The following is a 26,696-nucleotide window of genomic DNA, read 5'->3' on the forward strand; positions in this document are numbered from 1 at the left end:
CAAATTCAGATGCAGTTAGCCAGCTGCTTGAGCTGTATTTTCCAGATGACCGCCAACCTACCCCAACACAAGTCACCAAAAAGATGCTGTGTCTGTGGTAAACACGGAATAAGGACTGACAGTTTTTTTTTTTATTTGTTCTTCCTGTCCTGGCCATCTTGGCCTCTGCATCAAGGACTACTTCCCTCGCTACCACACCATAGTAGACTATTAATCTAGGGTATGTGAAGCATGGCACAATATGGGGATCCACAAGAAGGGTCTCTAAAGATGTTAGGTAGTCAGGATCAGGGGCAGACTGACCATTTGGAAACTCGGGCACTGCTCGAGGGCCCGGGGTCAGTAGGGGGCCCCATGAGATGCCCCTGGTACCTTTTTCATAGGCTTTTTTGAGTTTGGGCAAGGACACAGGGGTCCCATGATCCCCTATTGCCCAGGGGCCCCATGAGTTGTCAGTCCACCCCTGCTTGATCATCACTGTGGCAATGATCGAGAGATCATTCTTTAGCCCAAGTGAATCTGCACATGATAAAAGTAATCCAGGAGGCTAAAGAGTCGCTGAATCACTTTTACAGGCAGTGGAATGGGGTCCCAGTCCCACCACCACCTTTACCAGGCTCTCCCGGTAAAGATGCAACCGGCGGCATCCAGCTCTAGGCACACAGTGAGAGGAACGGATGTTGTTCCTCCCACTGTGTGATGTCAAAAACCGGAAGCATCAAGGCTGTGACTGTGCTATATGGTAAGGCTGTGTAAATCACAGGAGTGGATGGATACAAATTCAAATCCTTTGCAAGATAAATCAGGTCCAATATATGTAGTTCAACTGGAGTTCAGCTTAAACTTTGAATAAAATACTAGTTTAAAAAAAAATTTATTTTTTTTTCAGAATTTTCAATCTTTTTTCATTTTTAGCTCAAAAAAATTAAAAAACCAGTAGCGAAATACCATCAAAAGAAGGCTCTATTTCTGTGAAAGAAAAATATATTTCATTTCTATACAGTACAACATGACCACGTATTTGTTAGTTAAAGTAGTGCAGCTCCATATAGCAAAAAGTGGCCTGGTCATGAAGGGGGGTAAATCTTCCAGAGGGCAAGGGATGAAATGCATAGTTGATAAATAAACCTCAAAATATTACAGAAGTTCACAAGCAGTAAGAGCAGGGCCAGTGCTAGATTATTTTGTGCTCTAGGCAGGCAAGACCAGATATATATATATATATATATATATATATATATATATATATATATATATATATATATATACATATATATTATTTTTTACAAACAGTAGAAAATATTACATCAACAAAACCTGAAACTGCTAAATTTGTCGTAATTTGCAAAAATAAGTGCCATGAGATGTCACCAGCACCAATATTAAAAACAAAATCAGTGTCACGGATGGACTGTATCAGTGGCTGGCAGTGGCAGGGTGACAGTTGGAGTGAGTGTGAGTGAGGATGATGGATCCACACCCTGACAAATCCCAGGCTGGAATTTCCCAGGCAATGGGGGAAGATAAAACGCTGTGACCGCAGAGAGAACACCTGCACTGAGTGATCGCACACAGTGACAGATCCGACACTATACACCACCACCAACCATGACACAGATCAGCAGGCAATATCAGCAGGTACTAGAAAAATAGGCTGTGGGATCATGATGTCATCACTTACTGACACATTGCACATGTGATGGATGGCCAGCTGGGTCAAACTCGCACAGACACGAGACATTCAGGCATTGCATTCCTCTACGGGTGCAGCTCCACCTTCACTGATGAATGGGAAGAGAAGGGCTGGAACTCCACAGTGATCAGCAGCTGCCAGCCTGCTTGCAGTAAGGGACTGAGTCTGAGAGGAACACTGGAAGGAGCTGCAGCTCAGCTGCTATACTGGCCCCAGACACCCAGCATCTTCCTCTGTTCTCCTCTGTCCTTTCTTTCTCCTCTCTGCCACCCCTCTCCTCAGCTGAAGGATCATTCATGACTTGGCGGCGTCCCACACAGAGAGTGAAAGTGCTGTGCCCAGGCACCCCTAGGTGATATATGCTAACATTTCAAATATGTTCAGTCCTCATGCACATAGTTCCAGTGATTCCATGGCAGGGCCTAGTAGAGAGGCAACAAACATAGAACAAATAACAATAGAAGATGATTTAGTGGAATGTGTTGATGAAACATCAGAATTTTCCACTGAAGAACATAGAGAATTGGCGCATACTGCATTACCAATGAAACAAGTTATTATGGATGTTTCAGAGTGCCAAACTGAAGACATAGATATGCCATTTAATTATTTTCCTCATCCAAATAAAAATTAACTTGCTGTCTTTTTAAAATCTCATCCACAGCCGGATATTCCAAATCCGGTATTTAAAAAGGCTATAAAGATAGAACAAGTCGCAAATGGCTCACCTATTGTAATGAAAACAAAGCTATGTTTTGCTCTGTTTGGGTTGTACAAATTCACATGAAACAAATTATTTTATTGAAGGAATGACAGCTGAGCGTCATGCTCATCAAAGAATTGAAGAGCATGAGAAGAGTGTAATGCACAACGTGTGTGCCAAAGTCTTTTTTCTGAAATCCAGCAGTGCTGGTGTTGATGATCTAGTTTTGTATAGGCAAATTCTGTACGGAGAGAACAAATGAGAAACAGGCGGCAAGTACTGCAGTGGGTTGTAGATGCAGTAAAAGTTATAGGAAAGCAAGGTTTGAGTTATAGGGGAGATAAAGATGAGACTGCATACAATTTAGAGGCATGGGCGGACTGACAACTCATGGGGCCCCCAGGCAATAGGGGATCATGGGGCCCTTGTGTCCTTGCCCAAACTCAAAAATGCCTATGAAAAAGGTACCAGGGGCACCTCATGACTCCGGACCCTCGGGCAGTGCCCAAGTTTCCAAATGATCAGTCCGCCCCTGTTTAGAGGACATATCAACAGACCATGGAATTTTTTTTTTTACAACTCATTCTTCTCGTCAGCAAATATGACATTTGTCTAAAAGATCATTCAAAGATCAATACATTGCAGTTTTCAGGAGGGAGGAGAAGTGGATCTATGATAACCTTGCTCTCAAAAACAACTGTTAACAAAGTAATGCAAGCTAATCAGATGCTCATCTAGGAAAAGATCTCCAAAGAAGTAATGGAAGACCGGATGTTTTCAAATCAGATTGATGCAACATCACTTCCAAAGATCAATGCTCTATAATTGTACACTATGTGACTGATTACATCAATGAAAAGCTTCTTGCAGTTGTTGAATGTGAATATTCAATGGGACAAAGCCTATTTAAATTGCTAATGGAAGTTTTAAAATCATGCAAACGTAAAATGACAAATTGTATTGGCAATTTAATGGATGGAGCAGAAAATATGCAAGGCCAATACAATGGTTTCTCTTCGAGGCTGTCAACTGAATCACCAGGGCAAGTTCACATGTGGTGCTATGCACACATTCTGAATTTAGTACTTGCTGATGCAATAAAGGTGGTAGTTGAAAGTGCATCACTGTTCAGTTTGTTGAATGACATTGATGTGTTTATTTGTGATTCTTATTAGCGCATGAATACCAGGGAACACATTAGCTAGGACCCTCACCATCAAAGAATTTCAGTAATTGGCGAAACACGCTGGTGGTCAAAAGATGCTGCTTTAAGAAAAGTGTTTGGGGAATTTTCAAATCCTGATTCTGCTTTTTCTTACTGTACTGTACACTTTGAGCAGAATTGAAGACAGCATGTCATTGAAACTTGAGGTGCGTGTTAGAGCAAAAGCTTATGCAGAATCCTTGCTCAAATACGGAAACATTCTCACATCTCAATTGTTTCTGAACATATTTGAATTAACAACACCATTGGGCAAATATGTGCAAACAACTTGAATGGATATCTCAATAGCCATTCAAATGGCACAAGGAACTTGAATAATGCAAGAGAGATTAATTCCATACAAATAACTGTTGATAATTTTGTTAAAGTATTACTAAACCCAGAACCCTGCATTCACCATATCTGGTCTCCCACAGTACACAGAACATGTAAATGCAATTATTTTAGTAAATATAAGCTGATAAATACCTCTTCTCATCAGCAGTTAGAGCACTCTTGTGACTTCTATCCGTGTCCAGTGGTTAAAGCTTGTAGGAGGAGTTTTCATTCTCCCCTGATTGTCCTGTGAGGCTGCAGGATCCCTGACCTTCTTCTGTCTAGACAGTGCTGATTGGCCCTGTGCTGATCACGTGCCCTCTCCCAAGGAAAAAAAGCTCTCCAGCAATACACACTAAACTGGGCATGTGGAGCTTGCTCTGTACTATTAGCAGATGGATTGGGGACAGTAAAGGGGGAGGATCAGAGAAGACAGGATCAAACAGCCTTTTTGCACAATGTGGAGGATTAACCCCTTAGGTTCCACCATGAGTATAAAAAGTCTGCTTTACTGCATATACAGACTGATTTTATTGTTGTGGGTTTAGTAATACTTTAAGCAAATTACAAGATTCAAGAAGAAAAAAGTTACCACCTAGAAATACAGACCACTCTGCCTCAAAAAAGAATTGGGAACAAAAAGTGAATGGCAGATGAGACTGACGATGATGTAGCAGTTTGTGATGCTATTTCAGCTTATAAGATACATGTGCACTATGTAATCTTGGGTACAGTCACAGAGCATGAATGGTCGCTTTCTCTCCTGTGGGACTCTCTATGCTGACTTAGCTTGTTTGGAGCCAAACCGCTTTTCTGATATTAAAAAATCTGGACTTCAAGCACCAGCAATGGAAGAACTCCAAAAACGGTTAAAGGGAGCAATATCTGAAAATTAGCATTCCCAACTGACAAATTTTGCAATGCAGTCAGACAGGCTAAAAACATCACCCCTTGAAGAACATAGTAGTATAAAAGATCTATGGAAAACCAGGAAAGCAAAATTAACCAAAACCGAACTGATGAACAAGTCTTGCATGGCATGTAAGAACTGTGCTATTTCCTTCTATAAGATACTGCAATGCTATAATTTAACTAATGCCTATAATGTCATTGGTTTAGCCTACAAATTTTTGCTTACACTTTCACTCAAGTCGTCTATGAAAGAAGTTTCTCCACATTGAAGTTCCTTAAGACCCATCTAAGAAGTTCTGTATCTCAGGAGCATTTGAGCTCTTTGATGCTGATGGCAATCAAAAAGGATATACTAATGAACCTTGATTCTGATGATATCATTGATCGTTGCAGAAACCAGTGAATTTCTATGAAACTTGCTGAATCTATAGTACAGTTATTTTGTCCTGTGATTTTGAATATAAAAAATTATATACCAAAAAATGTAATGTATTTTGCTATTATTGTTTTAAATCGTTCATTAAAAATGTAACACGTTATATATCGAATTCATTCTTTCATTTATTATCATGTATTTACATAATTCCAAATGTTTGATAAATGAAAGTGACTGATTCAGGCTAAATATAACTAAAAGACATTGAGAAACCGATAGTTGTCATTATTGTTTTCATTTAAAAAAAAAATGGGCTGCTCAGACTAGAATACCCGGGCATATTTTTTTGTCTCAGTCCCGGCCTAATAAACACATACAGTATACTAGAGTCAATTTAGACAAAATTAACCTACCAGCATGTCTTTTGAGTGTGATGGAATAAAAGAAGATTACTTAGGATAAATGTTGTGAGGGGGGAGTGATTGGTGATGGGTTATTTTTAAACAATAATTGTATTAAAGTGTTACTAAACCCACAACAGTAAAATCAGTCTGTATATGCAGTAAACCATGATTGTTATACTCACTGTGGAACCTAAGGGGTTAATCCTCTGCATTGTGTAAAAAGGCCGATGGTTCCTGACTTCTCAGCTCCTCCTGTTGTTCAAATGTCCATGTCTTATCTCCTGTTAAGACAGACTGAACCATAGCCATTCTGCACATGCTCAGTTTAGTGTGTATTGCTAGAGAGGTTTTTTTATTCTTGGGAGAGTGCATGTGACCAGCACAGGGCCAATCCGCACTGTCCAAACCAGTCAGGGATTTTGCATCCTCTTAGAACAGAAAGAAAACTCCTCCTACAAGCTTTATCCAGTGCTCTGCTGGACACTGATAGAAGTCACAAGACTGCTCTAACTGCTGATGAGAAAAGGTATTTAGCAGTTTATATTTACTAAAATAATTGCACTTCTATGCTCTGTGTACTGTGGGAGGCCAGATGTAGTGAATGTAGGGTCCTGGTTTAGTAACACTTTAAGTTTTCAGAATGCAGAGTCGCAATGAGAGAGATTGTATATTTCTGTTTTGAAATTTAGGATTGTAAATCCTACATACTGGATGTTTGCTAACAGGTTAAAGAGCAATGATGTGCTATAAGCCACAAGCAAATCAACTCAATAAAGTATGACATAACTAATCAAAACTTCCTAGGTGCCATGGGCTACTGCATATTTCACAGATTGCACAAAAGGTTACAGACATTTGTCTCAAGTTCCTCAAGGATTTGGATTTTTTTTTGCACTTGACAGACTTGCTTTTGGCAGCAAAGTTCAATTATGCCTCTAATCTATGAAATCTATGAGAATTGTAAGGTTAGCTAATAGCATGCCACACAAAAATCCTTTGTATTATTCTGTATAATCTGCACTTCTTGAATTTAATTCTCTCTAATAGTTTATCTGTTCATCACAGGGAAGTGTCCAAGTCCCCTAAAGAACAGAGACTTTGTAACCTTACGGTCTTGGTTACCCCTTGGCAATGATTACATGATAATCAATTATTCAGTAAAGCATCCGGTGAGTCTTTAAATTTTTTTTTGTCTACTAGTTTGCAATATACTGTGTGTGTGTGTGTATATATGTGTGTGTGTGTGTGTGTGTGTGTGTGTATATATGTATGTGTGTGTGTGTATATATGTATGTGTGTGTGTGTGTATGTGTATATGTATGTGTGTGTGTATGTATGTGTATGTGCAAATATATGTCCTGTGTGTGTGTGTATATATATATATATATATACACACACACACACACAGCCTGTGTGTGGCCTCAGAGATTCTGCTCTCTCCTGGCTCTCATCCTACCTGTCACAACGCTCTTTCAGCGTTGCCTATAATGCTACCACCTCCCCCTCACTCCCCCTCTCTGTTGGGGTCCCTCAAGGCTCTGTCTTTGGGCCCCTTCTCTTCTCCATCTACACCTCCTCCCTTGGCCAACTCATACACTCTCTCGGCTTCAACTACCACCTCTATGCCGACGACACACAAATCTATCTCTCAACCCCCCACCTCACCCCCTCGGTCTCTGCCCGAATCACACACCTACTGAGCGACATATCGGATTGGATGTCGCTCCACTTCCTTAAACTGAACCTCTCCAAAACCGAGTTTCTTGTCTTCCCCCCAGCCCGGACCCCACCCCCCATTGACTTCTCCATCACATCCAACAACGCCAATATCAAACCCGCCCTGCAGGCCAGAGTACTTGGTGTCATTCTGGACTCCAACCTATCCTTCCAGCCCCAAGTCCAATCTTTAACAAACTCGTGCAGACTCCACCTCCGCAACATCGCCAAAATACGTGCGTTCCTAACCCCAGAAACCACTAAACAGCTCATCCACTCCCTCACCCTCATCGTATCACAACTCGACTACTGCAACTCCCTCCTCACTGGCCTGCCTCGCCGCTGGCTATCACCGCTTCAGTCGATCCTGAATACGGCTGCCACACTCATTCACCTTTCCAACCGCTCCGTTTCCGCCACCCCCCTCTGCCAATCCCTCCACTGGCTTCCGATTGCGCAACAGATCAAATTCAAAATCCTAACATTGACGTCCACCATACTGCCCCGTACTACATCACTGACCTAATATCCAAGTACCGCCCAGCACGCACACTCCGCTCCTCACAAGACCTCCTTCTCTCTAGTTCCCTGGTCTCCTCCTCCCATGCCCGCCTCCAGGACTTCTCCAGGGTGTCACCCATCCTCTGGAACTCCCTGCCCCAACCCATCAGATTATCACCTACTTTCCTCTCCTTTAGGCGCACCCTGAAAACCCATCTCTTCAGGGAAGCCTACCCTACCCCCTGCTAACTTGACCGACCTCCTCCACTCTTCCTACCACTCCATCCCCCACAGCTATCTCCTCCTGTACCACTATCCCCTCCCTCCTAGATTGTAAGCTCCAAAGAGCAGGGCCCTCGATCCCCTCATGTTTTGCATTGTATTGGTATTGTTCTGTCACATGTTCTGTCCCCCTTTGTAATGTACAGCACTGAGCGAACTATTGGCGCTTTATAAATACTGTATAATAATAATAATAATAATAAATATATATATATATATGCACATTTTTACAATTTCCTTGGTATGTAAATATCAGATGTGTAGTCTGTGATTGGAGAAATTAAGCTATACCCAGCTAAAAGCCAATTAAAAAGCCACTGCTTGTTTGGCCATTACTATACAGATATCTTCTGATGGGCTCTTGCTAAAAACACTGGGGGGGGAGTAGTAGCTCTAGAGCAGCAGTCTCCAAACTCCAACCTAGGGGCCGGATGCCTTGAGGTGTTATTCCTGCCACTGACACCAGCAACGGGGCATAATTACTGTCAATGACACCAACAATAGGGCACTATTCCTCCCACTGACACCAATAATGGGACATAATTCCTTCCACTGACACCAACAATCAGGTAATATTCTTCCCACTGACACCAATGATGGGACACTATTCTCTAATACCAAAGATGGGGCATTATTTAGACTCAGTGGGAACAGTCCAGCTCTCCTAAAATCTGAATGCCAGTAAACTGGCCCCTTGTTTAGAAAGTTTGGAGACCCCTTCCCTGGAGCAAACCCAGTTAATGCTGGAGGTAATAGTGCTCAAATGGTCTGGCAATAATGCACTATTATAGCAGTGTTATTTCTTGGCACGACCATGACATAGGTCAAAGCTGAGTAGCAATACTGCAGCATGATGATAATTGTAAGGTAGTATTTGATAGCGTGCCATACAAATAGCCTTTGTATTATTCTGTATAATCTGCACTTCTTGATTTTCATTTTCTAATAGTTCACAGGGAAGCCAAATAGTTCAGATGATATTGTTGTCCAGTTAAAGCCCAGTTTAAGGCAACCTACCAACAATGGTTTTGATATTTTTTCCAGGTTTTAGTAGAAAGTCTTGGTGGTACATTGCCTTTATCCATATGTTCATAGTTCAATGGAAAAGGGAGAAACGGTGGGAATTAACTGTTTAGGGTTCATTTCCCAAATTTAAAATTGTAGATTAACTTTGTGGTGGGAGCCAAGTTAAGGAGGTTAGAGCGCTGAAAGGTTACACCTTCAACCAGCTTTTGATCAGAAACACTTACTGAACTCACCACCAAGAGTCTGTGAAACAACCTTAACTATTGATGATCATTTCCCTCGTACCTTTTATCTTAATTTTACAGATGACTGTTGGTTGAAAATGTTGAAAATGCCTGGAAACAGAAGTGCAGATTGCCAGCACAATGGCGACCGTAAGCCCCGATTGATACTATAGCACGAGTGTGAATCGCACAGGAACTGCACCGCATTCCTGTGTAATTCACATGCGATTCTATGCCACGTAGTTTGAGCCCATTCACTCTGAATAGCACAAAAAAGTACGCAGGTACCTTTTTTTTTTAAGCTGCATTGAAACCAGATCACATGGTTGTTTTGTACAATACGACCCAGTGCAGGCAAATGCACTGCATTTGCAACCTGCGTTTGGGGTGTTAACTTTGAATTGACACCCCCAGCAGATCACGAAACACAGTGCAATGTGATGTGGGAAATGCCCAGGGATTGTAGCACTTCCCACACTGCATATGTATGAACTTGGTTAAAGGTTAAATAGTAACTTTACCTAAAATGTGAGGTTCCACTCATCCTCCTCCTCCCCTCCTCCCACCTTTTTTCATCATTTCAATTTTTTTTTCTGGGAGTAGGTGCCTATTTTTGACAGGTAGCTGCTCCCACTTCCACTCTTCTCACCTAGGTGAGAAGAGCAGAAGTTGACCCCCCACCCACAGCCTCCTGGGACACATCACATGTCCCAGAAGGCTGTGGGACCAGTCTGAAAGCACAGCACATGCTGCACATGTGCAATTGGCAGCTGGCAATAGAACAGCAGGAAGTCACAACCAGTTTCCCACAAGCAAGATGGCAGCACCAGAGACCCACAGACTGGCGAAGAAGCAGCCTGAATGATGGCAGCGCTGGACTCCACAGCTGGTAAGTGTCTGTTTATTAAACGTCATCAGCTACAGTATTTGTAGCTGCTGACCTTTCATTTTTTTATAAACTACAGTATTTCTTCTTTAAGGAAAGGTGATACTGAGGGATCATTGTTACTTATATCATTGGTGAAATTCACATTCACATGTGCTGAGCCACATTCACTGTGCCAAAAGATGACATTCCAAATGGCATGGTATCTTCTGGAAGGAGTTCAGATCTGCAGCTGGGTCTAGCCTGGCCTGTATAATCAGCGCTGGGTCATTGTCCCTAGTATCAGCTAGAAATTGGCTAGATATGTTAAAATGAGATTCAGAAATATTCAAGATTTGAGCATTGCCATTCAAAAATACGTTTCACTGATAACCATTGATTTTCACAATTGAAGGCAATTTAGCCGTCATTCACACCTGAATTATTTGCAGCGCGTTTCAAGAAGTGCTTCCACGCTCTGCACCAGAGTTGTATGCTAATCTGTTGTGCTTGTTCACATTTCAATGATGTGCTGTCACCAGGGTGGATAAAAATCAATGATTTTTTAAAAAAAATAAAAAAAATCAGATTTTTTTAATTTAAATTGGATTTTTTTTAAATAAAATGCTTTTTGAGGAAAATATATTACCATTCAAAGGTTATTCCATCATGAAATAAAGATTAGTTTTTTAATTATGTAGAATAAGGCTGTATATGTTTAATTATTTTGGTAAATAAATTCCATGAATCCATTCACAATGTCATGCTCTTCCAGAGGTTTTTGTAAGATTATTGGGCAGTTTCTCTGCCTACAAGATATTATCACAGATGCTTGGTTTACTTTTGCAGTTCTCAAAACTGAATTTGACTCAGCGGAGATCACATGCCTTTTCTTCACAGCAAAAATGTTATAACATGAACAGAGTTAAGAAAAAGACCTTAATCCTAACTTCTACAAACCTATGAATACAGAATCAACCCCTTCAGTGCTAAATTTCAAGAAGTTCAGTGAATAGAATAGAAACAATATTTTTCTGATTGTTTGGAATAGATCTGCACAAGAAGAAAGTGAAACTAAGTGTGAGGAGGAAGGGGCTGACAGTCTAAGTTTCTTAAAATATATATATTTTGTTTAGCCAAATTAGTTAACAAACATGGATGTTTGTTTAAGCAAATAACATATGCTGGAATGTTATTGTTTCAGTTGAATAAATCTATTTAAATTGTTATTAAGGTAATGATTATTTTTCTCCTTCCTAAATACAACAGAAAAGTTGTCCAAATATGAATGATTAATCTATTAAACTGGGGATAAAAAAACTAATATGAAAAGTTGTTATTCTAAAAATCTTCATCTACTTGCATATTAAAGTTATACCAGCAAGAATTAGTCTTGATGTAGAAAACTGATTTAAATCAAGCCTTACTGACTAGTGATTTAAATCGTGATTTAAATCAGTTTGTTTTAAATCAAATCCAACCTGGCTGTCACTCAATGCTCAGACAAAATACAGGAGCTTCTTTGGAGCACGGCCGTGTGTATTTTGGCTACAATAGATTTCAATGGGAGCACCTTTAAAAGCAACTGAAAAATGCACCTTTTTTTTTTTTTTTAAACAGCCATGTTCTCCTAGTAATTCACATTCCTTTGGCTAAAACAAAAATGCTCAAGTCTGAAAGAAATTTGAAAAACATCTAGATATGTGTATGTTGTACTGTACACCTTTTTAATAGCAGGGCTCATACACATAAGCCCCTGCCACTGCGTATCCTACATTTGGCATTCCTTGGCTCGGTGCAAAAAACAACTAACAAGTGGTTTGAAGGCAGAATTCATGGATCTGTTCACTCAAGCAAATCATACACCCAGTGTGAACATCTCATTGATGTAGATTAGCCTAGCTTGCCTAATTTTGATGCAAAATTGAGTTTGAGGGAATACACATCTGCTTATCTCTAATACATAGCTTTCAATTGACTGTTCCTGCCTTTGAACCAAATCTCTCTCCCCCTCTTTTCTTCTTCGTTGTCCTTATTTTTGGTCTAATGTTTAGATCTTTGAAAAAATTAGAGTATTTTTATGTATGAATTCTTCCTAACCAGGCCTTTTTTTCTCAGAAAATAGGTGCAAGTACTCTCACCTTCTGAGTTACCCTGTGTTTCCTGCCCCTACCCACCTGCAAGCACCGTTCCTTGGTTCCACCCCCTACCCACCTCCATGTACTACCTCTTTTAGAGAATACAAACCAAATATCATTTTGAGATGCTAGGTAATTTTTATGGAACTTGTTAATGATAACAAGAAAGGCAGTAAATTGTATCCCCTGTAGCAAGCAACAATAGACCCCCCCCATCAACATTGTTTTCTCTCCAGCAATAATAGATCCCCCAGAAGCCAGCAGCAATGTGCCCCCCATCAACACAATGGACCCACCTCAGCAACAATAGACTCACAACATTCAGCATCAATAGACCCTCCAGCAGCCAACAACAACAGACTCCTCCTTCAACAGTAGATCCCTCCCAGCAATGATTGACCCCTAGCAATATAAGACTCACCCACAGGAAAAATAGACCCCCTCACTACAAAAATACATCTCCTCTAGCACCCTAGATCCCCAGCAACCAGCATTGATAGACTCTCCAGCACTCCCCAGCACCCCGTGTCATTACATACTGTACATTCAGTGCTGGAGGTGCTAGAACTGAATTCCCCTGCGTCCTCGCTGAAAAAAAGCCCTGTTCCTAACCCATTTAACTTGGAGCATTGCAGGGATTTTTGCTTTATCTGCATTCTTAATGCTAAGTGGTGTCCCTCTTTCTAGTATAAGAAAGTTGGGGAGGTATACTAATAGATGGGCCTCCTGGCCTTGGGCACCAAGGAGCATCAGAATCCTACTGTATGTCTAAAGCTAAAATAGATGTAAACCCAAACTGGATGAATTTAGTTTGCCAAAGGATTGAATATCATAAGCAAATGCTATTCCATGTGGTTTTTATTTTCCTCCAGCTATTCCATGTTTTTGTTTTCTCCTAATATACTGGTTTTACCTTTTTAATTGTTTGTATCATCTCAGTGCTGCTGGTCTCATTCAGCCACCTTGCATGCAGTCCTGCTTCAGCTGATCATCATTCCTTTGGACAGGTGATAACAGTGGACCCTATCTGTACAACATATGTCAGCATCTCATACATTTGGCAGGTTGACTTCTCGGGACATAGTCGTCGCCCCATAACTGGAAGTAACACTCACTGCATTAAGTTAATAAAAGTTGCAAATTTTAAAAGATTACACAAGTTTTGAAATATCAACGCGTTAAAGGTCAAATGAGATGTAGGTAATTGGGTTTACATTGCTTCAAGTGCTCCTTATGCTATCTAAGTAACAGGAGCTTCAAAACCTAAGCATAGACAGGCCATTCACCGGCACACTTTTTACCAATTAGTGTTCCAAAATTTAAGCTGTAAAAAGAAACATTTTGTTTTTTTTTTTGCTAATCTATAAAACATCTTGTACACCAGGCTAATTGTAACTAGAACATTTTCTGTTTGTAGAAACATCCTCCTCGTAAGGACTTTGTGAGAGCGGTTTCTTTGCAGACTGGATATCTCATTAAAGCCAATGGGGAAAACAGCTGCGTACTCTATTACCTCACACAAGTCGACCCCAAAGGTAATTCCAGAACACTGTATATCAGCTTTCTATTCCATCTAATTATCTAAGTACTGTTAACAAAAATAATCATTGAAAAGGAATTGATCCACTGGGGTTGAGATTTGATCTGGATTGGACAGATTTGCAGGTCAGCAGGTATTTTTTCAGAGTAAAACCCAATCCGCTGCCTATACTTTAACTTTTTTTTTTTGACTAAAAGGATGTGTGGCCCTCCATTCCCCCTTCTGAAAGATCTCGCCACATGTGGGTGGGATGATATCCCCAAAACTACAGGGCAAAAAGCATTTGGTTATAATGGCCTTCACAATGGGTAGGTACTGCCAGAAGAGGCACATGAAACAATGGGGATGGGATTGTTCTACATCATCACAGCTGGTGGTGGGGAGTAAGGGAAAGGAGGCTTATATGCATGGCACAAGGTGAAATTTCTTTTGAGTGGAAATTTTTTCCTTTTCTGCTTTACATTATTGTGTGGAAATATTTTTACCTTTTTTACTTTATATTAGAAATTGGTTATTGTAGCATTATTCTGCTCTGCCTGGTGTCTTTATAAACAATAATTCAAAAGGAAGCTTAGTGGTTATATTAAAATCAATGTATTCAATTTAACCACAAAGATTATGGCTGAATTAATTTGCAGAGTGAGATTTGGACTGTGATCTTCCAGGATCTCATGGTCCAGTTACTTCTACTAAAAATCACTACTCATTTAGGAGTCTAGAAGTGCCACCGTAAAGAGTGTTACTGCTGCTTTTAATTTATTTTGTTTTATCCTTTTCATATTTTTTTCATAAAAGTGGCATACTGCTGTTTTTATTGAATTTTTATTGAATTAATGACTGGAAGGGTCAATGTTTTTTCACTGTTTCTAATTACAAGTTTAAATATCCACAATTTTGTTTAATCTTTAATTTGTGCCGTGGTGAGTGGGTGAGCAATCCAGGATACCAATTAAGCATTTAGCAGCTTAATTGCACATAGGCTCCCAAAATTCCCACACTACCTCCTGGGACACAAGCGGTCAGCATTGGGCTGATGTTTAGAGCGGGGTTAGAAATACCATCTCAAAGCACATGCCTGATACCGAAGGGCACAAAGCTTGGAGTCAACTTAGTGAATATCTACATGCATATATCCCATTTGTAACAAAACGTGTAAAAAAAAAATCTTCATATGTTGAATTTTCATTGTTTCATAGGAATACTGTAAATACTGAGTATACTGCACTTAGGATTTTTGACCATTAGATGGCACTCCATGCTTTGTGACAAATGTGTACCATGCTGGATCAATAAGTAAAATGTGCTGCTTCTATCATTTTTAACTGGATTTTGTTTTCGTTTTTTTCTTTCTTTTATTGCAGGGTCATTACCAAAGTGGGTAGTAAATAAAGTATCTCAGTTTGTGGCTCCAAAGGTAAGTGTAAAAATAAAGATTTCTTATGTGTTTGGTAATATATATGCCGACAATATTTACATTACTGGCAAATATAGAGCTCTCTGTTGAACCTGTTATTAAATAACAATTCCTTCATTCCCTGCTCAATATAATTTAGACTTGGTCCACCGTAGGAGTAACTCCAGTAAATAGCTGATTAAATTAGAGAGGAGGAGAAGATTACATGAACTAATAAAAGCATCCTGGTATTTTCAGGCACATAATGTATTTCTATAGTTTCAACTGATTTAAATTGTGTGTACACACACACTCACTCATATAGTGTTTTTTTGGAAGGGGTCTAACCCCTGTATGCGTGTGTATGTATATATATGTGTGTATATTTACACTATATTGCCAAAAGTACTAGGATGCCTGCCTTTCCACACACATGAATGTTAATGGCATCCCAGTGTTAGTCCGTAGGGTTCAATATTGAGTTGGCCCACCTTTGCAGCGATAACTTCAACTCTTCTGGGAAGGCTGTCCACAAGGTTTAGGAGTGTGTCTATAGGAATGTTTGACCATTCTTCCAGAAGAGCATTTGTGAGGTCAGGCACTGATGTCGGACGAGAAGACTTGGCTCGCAGTCTCTGCTCAAATTCATCCCAAAGGTGTTCTATCTGGTTGAGGTCAGAAATCTGTGCAGGCCAGTCAAGTTCCTCCACCCCAAACTCATTCATGTCTTTATAGACCTTTGCGCACTGGTGCATGTTCCTGTTGGAACAAGAAGGGGGCAAACCCAAACTGTTCCACCAAAATTGTCCAAAATGTCTTGGTATGCTGACACCTAAAGATTTCCCTTCACTGGAACTAAGGAGCCAAGCCTAACCCCTGAAAAACAACCCCACACCATATTCCCTCTCCACCAAACTTTACACTAGGCACAATGCAGTCAGGCAAGTACCGTTCTCCTGGCAACTGCCAAACCCAGACATGTCCATCGAATTGCCAGACGAAGAGGCATGATTGGTCACTCCAGAGAACATGTCTCCACTGCTCTAGAGTCCAGCGGCGGCGTGCTTTACACCACTACATCAGACAATTTGCATTGCATTTGGTGATTTAAGGCTTGGATGTAGCTGCTCGGCCATGTAAACCCATTCCATAAAGCTCTCTATGCACTTTTGTGCTAATCTGAAGGCCACACAAAGTTTGAAGGTCTTTAGCTATTAACTCTGCAGACAGTCGGCGACTTAAGCGCACTGTGCGCTTCAGCATGCGCTGATCCCGCTCTGTCATTTTACGTGGCCGAGTTGCTGTTGTTCCCAGTTGTTTCCACTTTGTTATAACACCACTAACAGTTGGCAGTGGAATATTTAGTAGCAAGGAAATTTCACGGATGCACAGGTGGCAACCTATCACGGTACCCCGCCTGAATTCACTGAGCTTGTGAGAGCGACCCATTCTTTCACAAATGTTTGTAGAAGCAGTCTGCGCGCTTAGGTGCTTCATTCTTCACCTTTTGGCCATGGAGGTGATTGGTATACCTGAATCCAATGATTTGGAGGGGTGTCCCAATACTTTTGGCAATATAGTGTGTATGTGTGTGTATATATATATGTGTGTGTATGTATGTATGTATGTGTGTGTATATATATATATATATATATATATATATATATATATATATATACATACAGTTGCAAGAAAAAGTATGTGAACCCCTTGGGATTACGTGGAGTTTTGCATGAATTGGGCATAAAATGTGCTCTGAACGTCATCTAAGTCACAGCAATAGAAGAACACAGTCTGGTGAACATAATACTACACAAACATTAGATGTTGCCATGGTTTAATTGCACATAACATGTAAACATTCACAGTGCAGGGAGGAAAAAGTATGTGAGGACCTAGCTTAATGACTTCTCCCAGAGCTAATTGGAGCCAGGAGTGAGCCAACCTTGACTCCAATCAGTGTGATGATATTGGATGTGTTGCTGACAGCTGTCCTGCCCTTAAAAAACACACACCTGTTTTGGGTTTACTGGTTTCAAGAAGCACTGTGTGATGTGAACCATGCCTCGCAGAAAAGAGCTCTCAGAAGACCTACGATCAAGAATTGTTGACTTGCATGAAGCTGGAAAGGGTTACAAAAGTATCTCCAAAAGCCTTGATGTTCATGTGTCCACGGTAAGACAGACTGTCTACAAATGGAGAAAGTTTAGCACTGTTGCTACTCTCCCTAGGCGTGGTCGTCCTGTAAAAATGACTGCAAGAGCACAGCGCAGAATGCTGCATGAGGTAAAGAAGAATCCCAGAGTGTCAGCTAAAGACCTACAGAAATCTCTGGCACATGCTAACATTTTTGTTGACACATCTACAATAAGGAAAACATTAAACAAGAATGGAGTACATGGGAGGACACCACGGAGGAAGCCATTGCTGTCCAAAAATAATATTGCAGCACGTTTGAAGTTTGCAAAAGAGCACCTGGATGTTCCACAGCACTACTGGCAAAATATACTGTGGACAGATGAAACCAAGATTGAGTTGTTTGGGAAGAACACACAACACTATGTGTGGAGAAAAAAAGGCACAGCACACCAACATCAAAACCTCATCCCCACTGTAAAACATGGCGGAGGGAGCATCATGGTTTGGGGCTGCTTTGCTGCCTCAGGGCCTGGACGGATTGTTGTCATTGATGGGAAAATGAATTCCAGAGTTTATCAAGACATTTTGCAGGAAAACGTACGACCATCTGTCCGCCAACTGAAGCTCTGCAGAGGATGGGTGATGCAACAGGACAATGACCCAAAGCATACAAGTAATTCAACAAAACAATGGCTGCAACAGCACAGAATACGCCTCCTGGAGTGGCCCAGTCAGAGTCCTGACCTCAACCCGATTTAAATGCTGTGGCATGACCTTAAGAGAGCGATTCACACCAGACATCCCAAGAATATTGCTACACTGAAACAGTTTTGTGAAGAGGAGTGGTCCAAAATGACTCCAGATCGTTGTGCAGGTCTGATCTGCAACTACAGGAAACGTTTGGTTGAGGTTATTGCTGCCAAAGGAGGGTCAACCAGTTATTAAGTCCAAAGGTTCACATACTTTTTCCTCCCTGCACTGTGAATGTTTACATGTTATGTGCAATTAAACCATGGCAACATCTAATGTTTGTGTAGTATTATGTTCAGCAGACTGTGTTCTTCTATTGTTGTGACTTCGATGACGTTCAGAGTACATTTTATGCCCAATTCATGCAAAACTCCACGTAATCCCAAGGGGTTCACATACTTTTTCTTGCAACTGTATGTATATATATATATATATATATATATATATATATATATATACACATTTTGTTTAATATTTTTTTTCTTTATATATTCTGTAAGTTTATTTTGTACATTGTCACCTATGACATCTGTGTATTTGAAAAAATCGTCAGTATATTGACTGTCAGATGATGGTATACTGGAAATGTATGTACAGGGATCTGAATATTTCAGACAGTTTTAACGCATGCTGGAACAGCAGGTGAACTGCAAAATATTTGAGATCAGAGGTGGAAATTCACATTGCTGAGCATCATTTTTCACTATGCTAAAACACATTTCTATGACCACAGGAATGTATAGCAATGCATAAAAATTTATGTATTGTGCATTTTTAAAACAATAGTCTTCACCTTGACAGAAGCATTCACACTTCGCATGCCTAGGTGTGATTGAGCTCCTATAGTTTCCCTTTAAAAACACCATAAACTGCATTACATAGATGTGAACCAGCCACGCAGGAAATAATGGAATGTTTAAATAAAATGCATTACAATGTAACATTCCTGTTTATTACTGCAGGAAAACAGACAAGTGTGAAGGCCTCAAAGATGAACTTCACCCTGACCTAATTGCCCCCCCCCCCCCCCTTACGTACTGCTATCTATAAAAACCCTGCACATGTGCAGATGTGCCGCGGGACACCTCTAGGTATTTGAGACCTGCGGCATGTCTGCGCACGCACAAGGGATTCTGCCGAATGCAAACAGAGGTCGATAGTTTACAGTATGAGAGCATTGTAGTGACCCATGGCACTTGTGCCCACCCTAATAAGGATGACGTGTCTGCGTGCACACTGATTCTTGTGGTGTGAATGCACCCTCGATAAACCATTGCCATCTGGGATATGTGATGTGGCAATCCCAGGAGGCAATGGGAGCCTAGGCAAGAAAGCAGGAAGTGCTGCTCTGTAGTACAAAACATACTGTACTTTCTCAAAAATCATAAAAAAAGGAGGGGGAGAAACTAGAAAAGAAACTAGAAAAGAATGTTGATGAAAGGGTGAAGATCCGCTTTAATATTTATTTTAAAATGTACACGCAAGATCTGCTTTGTTTTGCTTTGCTACACTAATACATGCTTTTTGCTGCTCCTTTCCACAATGCAAGTTTTTAAATTCGTTCAATGATAACAATGCATTCCATATGAGGCTGAAATTTTATCTCAGCAGTTGTTAAGGAGGAATATTAGTGGTTGCACTGACCTAGGGAAATTTTTTCTACTATAATGCAAGAAGAAAAAAAATATTCTAACTCAAATTGTGTACCCACACAATATGTATAAAACACACTTTACAGTAGTGTATATACAGATATATCTTATATACACTACTTATATACATATACTCTGGATATGCAAAGGTTTAAAGAAGAAAGGAGTGAAGAGGGTAGAAACCATAGAATGAAAGAGTAGAGCTGTGGGAGGGACCCTGCAGGTCCACCTATTAAAGCTGTCTGCATAACTATAGGGTTGAATACAAGACCAGTCACCCCTGTACAAGGAGAGAGTGCAGCAGTGACCTGTCTTAATTACAGGAAGCTCCTACACAGAAGCAAAATACAAGAGTTGGATTTACTGTACATACGCTGGAACAAATACAAAGATTACATCAAGATTCAAGTAGAAATACACATGCCCACTTGTACTTAGATGTTGGTAGTTTCACCCTGGTTTAACCAGCAATTAAAATTCTTTCTAGCAAACACTCTATATTACATCTGTGGCTGCAGGTATTGTGGAGTAATTTGACCTCAAAGATCACAACTAAGACTCTATAGTTAGATTTTCTGTTGGTTTCTCTTAGTCTCACAGTGCCTGCAAGGTGTTTTCGAGGTCTTTACTGCATGTTATAATGTATTTTGGGTAGAGCAGGAAAGGGTTAAAACCCTTAGGTTATTACATATTTTTTTTTTTTACAATGGTCTGCTAGGGAGATTTACCTTCAGTTAATAGTGCAACAGGATGTGAGATGACAAGCTACCAAAGTTAGGGGCATTCCCATCTTATACTTTTGTCATCCAAGCATTTGTCCCTACTAAAAGCTTTTCCCCTCCCTTCTTAGTCTTGTGACAACTTAAAATGTAGGATTTCCCCTTACTTTCTGTCTTGGTGGCAATTGTTAGTTTTGTAGCGAAGACTCACAAAGGAGCCTCTGGAAATAATTACATCCCCTACCTGTCCAGAGGCTACAGACACAGAAGCTCGGTTCCACCCCCCTCCTCTTTCATCACAGCATTTGATTGATAGCAATGGTAGCCAATGGCTGTCCAATGAGGAGGGAGACAGCGGCGAGATTCACTGCTTTCGTCTACATCACTGGATTGGATTGGATCGGGTTCAGGTAAAAGTAAGGGGGGAGGGCTGCGGGGATCTTGCAACACAGAAGGTTCTTCTACCTTTATGCATATAATGAAAAAAAACCTTAAGGCTTTGGAACCACTTTGAGGAGAACCTGCAGAAACCTGACAAATAGATGGCAGCCCAGCCATAGTACAGCAGTCATAGCACTTTAGGCTGCCCAGGGCAGAGGGTGCTACACTTAGACAAATAGAAGGGCGAATCTCTCCAGCAGTAACGCAAATCACAATAAAAACTTGGCATAGGGTCTAACCATTTCTTGCTCTATAAAAAAAATAAAAAGTTTGTGTTTACATACACTTTATCAACATGTTAGTGCTTTAGGCAGGTTCACTCATTTCCATGTCCTTTGCTTTGCATTTTATGTGTTTTTTCTGACTGAGCACTATTAAAATCAACAGTAAAGCTGAACACATGCATTGGCACAAGTAATAACGTACATGACAAATTGCAATGTTGTGAACAGGGACCTAAAGTACACTATATTCCCAAAAGTATTGGGACACCCCTCCAAGTCATTGGATTCAGATATTCCAGTCACCTCCATGTCCATGGGTGTATAAAATAAAGTACCTAGGCATGCAGACTGCTTCTGCAAACTTGTGAAAGAATGGATCGCTCTTGGGAGCTCTGTGAATTCAAGCGTGGTACCGTGATAGGTTGCCACCTGTGGAATAAGTCCATCCATGACCTTTCCTTGCTACTAAATATTCCACGGTCAACTGTTAGTGGTATTATAACAAAGTGGAAGCAACTGGGAACAGCAACTCGGCCAAGAAGTGGGAGGCCACATAAAATGACAGAGCGAGGTCAGCGCATTCTGAAGCACACAGTGCGCAGAAGTCGCCAACTGTCTGCAGAGTCAATAGCTAAAGACCTCGAAACTTTGCATGGCCTTCATATTAACACAACAGTGTGTAGAGAGCTTCATGGAATGGGTTTCCATGACTGAGCAGTTGTCCAAGCCTTACATCACCAAGTGCAAAGCATCAAGTGCAGTGGTGTAAGGCATGCCACAGTACAGTGCCATGTACAGTTTGGTTGAGGGGGATTATGGTGTGGGGTTGTTTTTCAGGGGTTGGCCTTGGCTTCTTAGTTCCCATGAAGGAAACTCTTAAAGTGTTACTAAACCCACAACAGTAAAATCGGTCTGTATATGCAGTAAAGCATGCTTATTATACTCGCTGTGGGACCTAAGAGGTTAATCCTCTGCATTGTGTAAAAAGGATGTTTGATCCTGACTTCTCTGATCCTCCCCTTCTTCCAGTGGCCCCCTCTTTTCTCCTGATAAGACATGTGCGGAGTCACTCTGCACATGCTCAGTTTGGTGTGTATTGCTAGAGAGGGTTTTTTTTTTCTTTGGAGAGTGGTCAGGGTCCTGCATCCTCTTGGAGCAGAATGAAAACTTCTACAAGCTTTAACCAGTGCTCTGCTGGACACTGATAGTCACGAGACTGCTATAACTGCCAATGAGAAAAGGTATTTAGCAGTCTACATTTACTAAAATAATTGCATTTCCATGTTCTGTATACTGTAGGAGACCAGATAAAATGAATGTAGGGTCCTGGGTTTAGTAATAGTTTAAGGTGTCCACATACCAAGCCATTTTGAGTAATTTCATGCTCCCAAACTTTGTGGGAACAGTTTGGGAATGGTTCATTCCTATTCCAACATGACTGCACCAGTGCACAAAGCAAGGTCCATAAAGACATGGATGAGTGTGTTTGGGCTGGAGGAACATGACTGGTCTGCACAGAGTCCTGACCTCAACCTGATAGAACACATTTGGAATGAATTAGAGCAGAGACTGAGTGCCAGGCTTTCTAGTCCAACATCAGTGCCTGACCTCACAAATGCGCTCCTGGAAGAATGGTCAAACATTCCCATAGACACACTCCTAAACCTTGTGGACAGCCTTTCCAGAAGAGTTGAAGCTGTTCTAGCTGCAGGGGTGGGCCAACTCAATATTGACCCCTACGTCCTAAGATGCCATTAAAGTTCATGTGCGTGTAAAGGAAGGCATCCCAAAACTTTTGGCAATATAGTGTATATCTAAAGCCAACATTTTTTTTTCTTTTTTTGGATAGAGTAGGAGTGGAAAAAATACTCTGCATTCCTGTTCTGGTGGCAACTGAAGTTGTTGATTGTGAAATTCGCCCTCCCTTTCATTCTCGGTGACATTGGTGATCAGGACAATTGTAGACTGTCAATCTCCCTAATGGGGACTAATGGGGATTTTACAACAGTAAAATCCTGATGGTAGTTCTAACTCTTCACCACTCTATCTAAAGAGTCTAAAAAAGGTTGCCTTTTAGTTATACAGTGCATAGTCTGGACGCATGTGCACTTTGATGCCTACTGAAAAACGCCCTCTATTATCTACAAGACCTAACAAAGTACCACCTAAGAAGACATTAAGACTTCATAGTAGAACTCTGTCCTTCTATGTTTGCTCATACTAATACATTTGTTTAAATCCTTTGCTCTACAGGCCATGAAAAAGATCTATAAAGCTGGCATAAAGTATCCTGAATGGAAGAGAAAACATGACCCACTTTATAAGCCATGGGTGTATCCAGAGCAGAACACCCTTCCGACCGTGAATTTGGAAGACTTGGCAATCCAGAGGGCTGATGAGCTGGAAAATATAGATGAAAGCGGAGTATCTGAAGAAAGAACACACATTAGTGATGATGAAGATGGCCTTTCAAAGGATTCTTAAATAGATGTTTTTATTCTTTCATATATTTTCTTCTGTCCAGCTACAAAATTTGATTCACAGCCAGTTTACTTAGTTAACCCTTTCACCCCATCCGATTCTACCATTTTTCTGATTTTTTTTTTTTTTTTTTTTTTTAATACTTTTTACAACTCAGGAACAAGTTGTTGTGTATTTGAAAAAGTCCTGTTGAAGGGAAATCTTTAATGGACACCATCTACATACTAATTTTACTCTTATAAATTCCCTAATATTCTGTTTTTGTTTTTCAAAACTGACTACTCACACACATAGAAATAAATGTGGACAGGCTAGGAGCAAACATCTAAGAATAACTCCTGTAAGGGTTGTTACAGCAAGTTCCTGAAAACTTTTATGATCCTTATTTCCCTATGATTTGCTACATATTTATGTCCATATTTGTATCTGTCAGTTGTCAGTGCAGCTGCCCTCCTAACCACCATGGTATTGAACATCAGCTCTGGAAGGAAAGATGTCCCCAGGATCAAGGATAAAGAACAAATATACACATCAAAGTCAAAGCAGAGTCTGAAGTCCTTTTGTATACTCTTTGGGACAGTGAGTTAAAGTGAGCAGGACAGCCAGGCCATTTATCATTTGCAGTCTACAATGGCAGTCTCCCATTTTTCACTTGGGAAAGGTTTCATTTTAGAGTATGTAGATACTTTTAATGTCAACAGCCTGGCCCCGGAGTTCTACCCAATTTCCCTCTTGTAATGTATTTCTAAACTTGCAAAATTAAAAAAAAATATATATATTTCAATTAGTTTTCTTTTTTTTTTTTTTTAGCCTAGGCACATTTTCCTCAAGCACAGAAAATACTTGTTGATATTGCTAGAAATGCAGTATCCTTGACACTTCCTGTGAGCTGGTTAGAAAGCAAAACTATCTTACCTTTTGTCAACAACTTATCCCATCGTTCCCTTTGTAATAGAGATAAACAAAGGCAGACCCGATTTAAAGTGAAATTCCAGGTATGGACTCTTCTGTATAGTTGCGTTGATTCAGCTTGTTCCATACCTGTCCAATCCCTGTGGAATAGGATAATCACTGTAGTAGCTGCCACAACTACAGTGATCCTCCATGTATTCTGCGTCCTGGAAAGAGAAGATTGCCTGAAAAGAATACTAATGGAACCACCTCATTCAAGGGTTGGTAAGCTGTAATACAAAACATTTTGTCTTGGGATTCAGATACAATTTGAAAAGTTATATACCCTTGCCCTGTTATGCAGTTTATTTACCTTTAATGTTTGTATAATTTAGAAATTGAACCCCATTTTCATTGCTACATTATGCGAATGTTTATCAGCTCCCTGTTCAAAGATGGCAACATGTGAGGGACTCTATTCTTCGAGAACAAAAAAAAACCATAAATTTTTAACTCCAAACTGTGAATGTTCATTTGGTTCTATGGATAGCATCCAGAAAACAAAGTTTAATGACATTTTCTACAATGGATAATTAATGTTCTAACATTTTATAAGGGATTGCATATCCAATTATCATGTGTCTGCACTACAAAGAGGTTAAGTTAAAAGTCCCATACCTGAGAGGCCTGCGATTGATACACTTGTAAGACCTTTATAAAGGTAACACATTTTCTCTGTGTGTTAATATTATTCTTCCCATAATTTAGAACAGAACCACAATAGTTGAAGCACCTTGATAGTGGTCTGTGGGTTCCACATACTGTACATTTAACTGAGACTTCTGCCTTTATTCTGAGTTATTTATTCTATCTTTTTTTTTTTTTTTGTTAAACAAGCAAATCAGACCTTTATATTTATTTATGGATCTTTAATTTAGATGAAAAACATTTTAGTAGTAAAAATAGTTTGATTGCAATTGACCTTTTTGTTTTGAAAATGGCAGTTTGGTCTGATATAATCTTTATCAAAAAGAAAGTGTGTGCTTATAAATTATATATATTTTCTTGAGCAATAAAATGAGTGAAGTCATTTTGTATTAGTTTGGTCTTTAAAGCTGAAGTTTAATCTTCTCATATTTTGACCTCCCTGGTTCCTTTCTTCCCTACTTATCGACATGCGAATTTCATTTCTAACCCCTTCATGCCTAAGGGTAAAACAAATCTTAATACCTAAGCACAAATTTGCAACTTTGACATGTGTTGGCAAAACCGTACATATCATCACAACTACTTTGTGGATCCAGGTGGACTATACCTTGTTTTTTTCAGGACAAATTGGGCTTTCTTTTGGTGGTAAATAGTAATGGATATCTCCTGATTTTTTTTATATTTCCAAAGGAAAACTGGCCCAAAATATTAGAAAAAAACCTTTTTTAATGTAGCTATATATATCTCTTGCTACTACCATAACCTACCACCAAAGAACAACCCAAAATAATTTCTCCTGCTCCTGACAATCTCAATCATACCACGTGTCTATGTTGTTGTTTGTACCTGTAGTTCAGTCCAGAAACCATAATACGCAATATGCTTTTCTTTTTTATTCTGCCACTAACTGATACTAATTTAGAAATTAAAAAAAACAAAACCTGACCCCCCCCCTAAAAAAACAGCCTGACCTTTGACCCCAACCCTACATTAACCCTGGCACAGACCTAGTTCAAACCTTGATCTAGGTATTTTTGTTTATTTTTATTTATTTTTTACACTTTTTTTTTTTTCTCTCTGAAATGACAGATACAATGTATCTCTCTCCTCCATTCAGAGAGAGAAAACAAGGGTGGCGTGCCTCACAGTGACTGATCACTGTGACAGCCAATCAGAGGCTATCAAAGCAATCAGGTGACCCGGAATTGGGAGTTCCGGGTCCCGAGCATTAGAATAGGACCCGGGGCTCTCAGTGACACCCCAGTCTTTGTTCTGGGAGCACACTGTGCAGTGCACTCCCAGCAGAAAGACAGGTACGCAAATTAGAGGCCCCAGGGAAAAAAGCCCAGTTCTGTGAAGCCACTAATTTGCGTGTGGT

General features: G+C 40.2%; 1 protein-coding gene across 1 annotated transcript in view; it reads left to right on the plus strand.

Annotated features, from left to right (window-relative positions):
* The window catches only part of LOC149474314 (START domain-containing protein 10-like), a 111,170-nt gene extending 85,470 nt beyond the window's left edge, over positions 1-25,700 (plus strand). The window contains exons 3-6 of the mRNA XM_089653372.1: positions 6,694-6,797; positions 13,798-13,915; positions 15,282-15,334; positions 23,492-25,700. Of these exons, the coding sequence (XP_089509498.1) occupies positions 6,694-6,797; positions 13,798-13,915; positions 15,282-15,334; positions 23,492-23,722 (506 nt within the window). The 3' untranslated portion in view covers positions 23,723-25,700. The remainder of the gene's footprint in view (positions 1-6,693; positions 6,798-13,797; positions 13,916-15,281; positions 15,335-23,491) is intronic.
* Positions 25,701-26,696: the final 996 nt, after the last annotated feature.

The sequence above is a fragment of the Staurois parvus genome, unplaced genomic scaffold, assembly GCF_062004578.1.
Source record: "Staurois parvus isolate SC_StPar_1 unplaced genomic scaffold, SC_StPar_1.0 ptg000006l, whole genome shotgun sequence".
Taxonomy (NCBI): Eukaryota; Metazoa; Chordata; class Amphibia; order Anura; family Ranidae; genus Staurois; species Staurois parvus.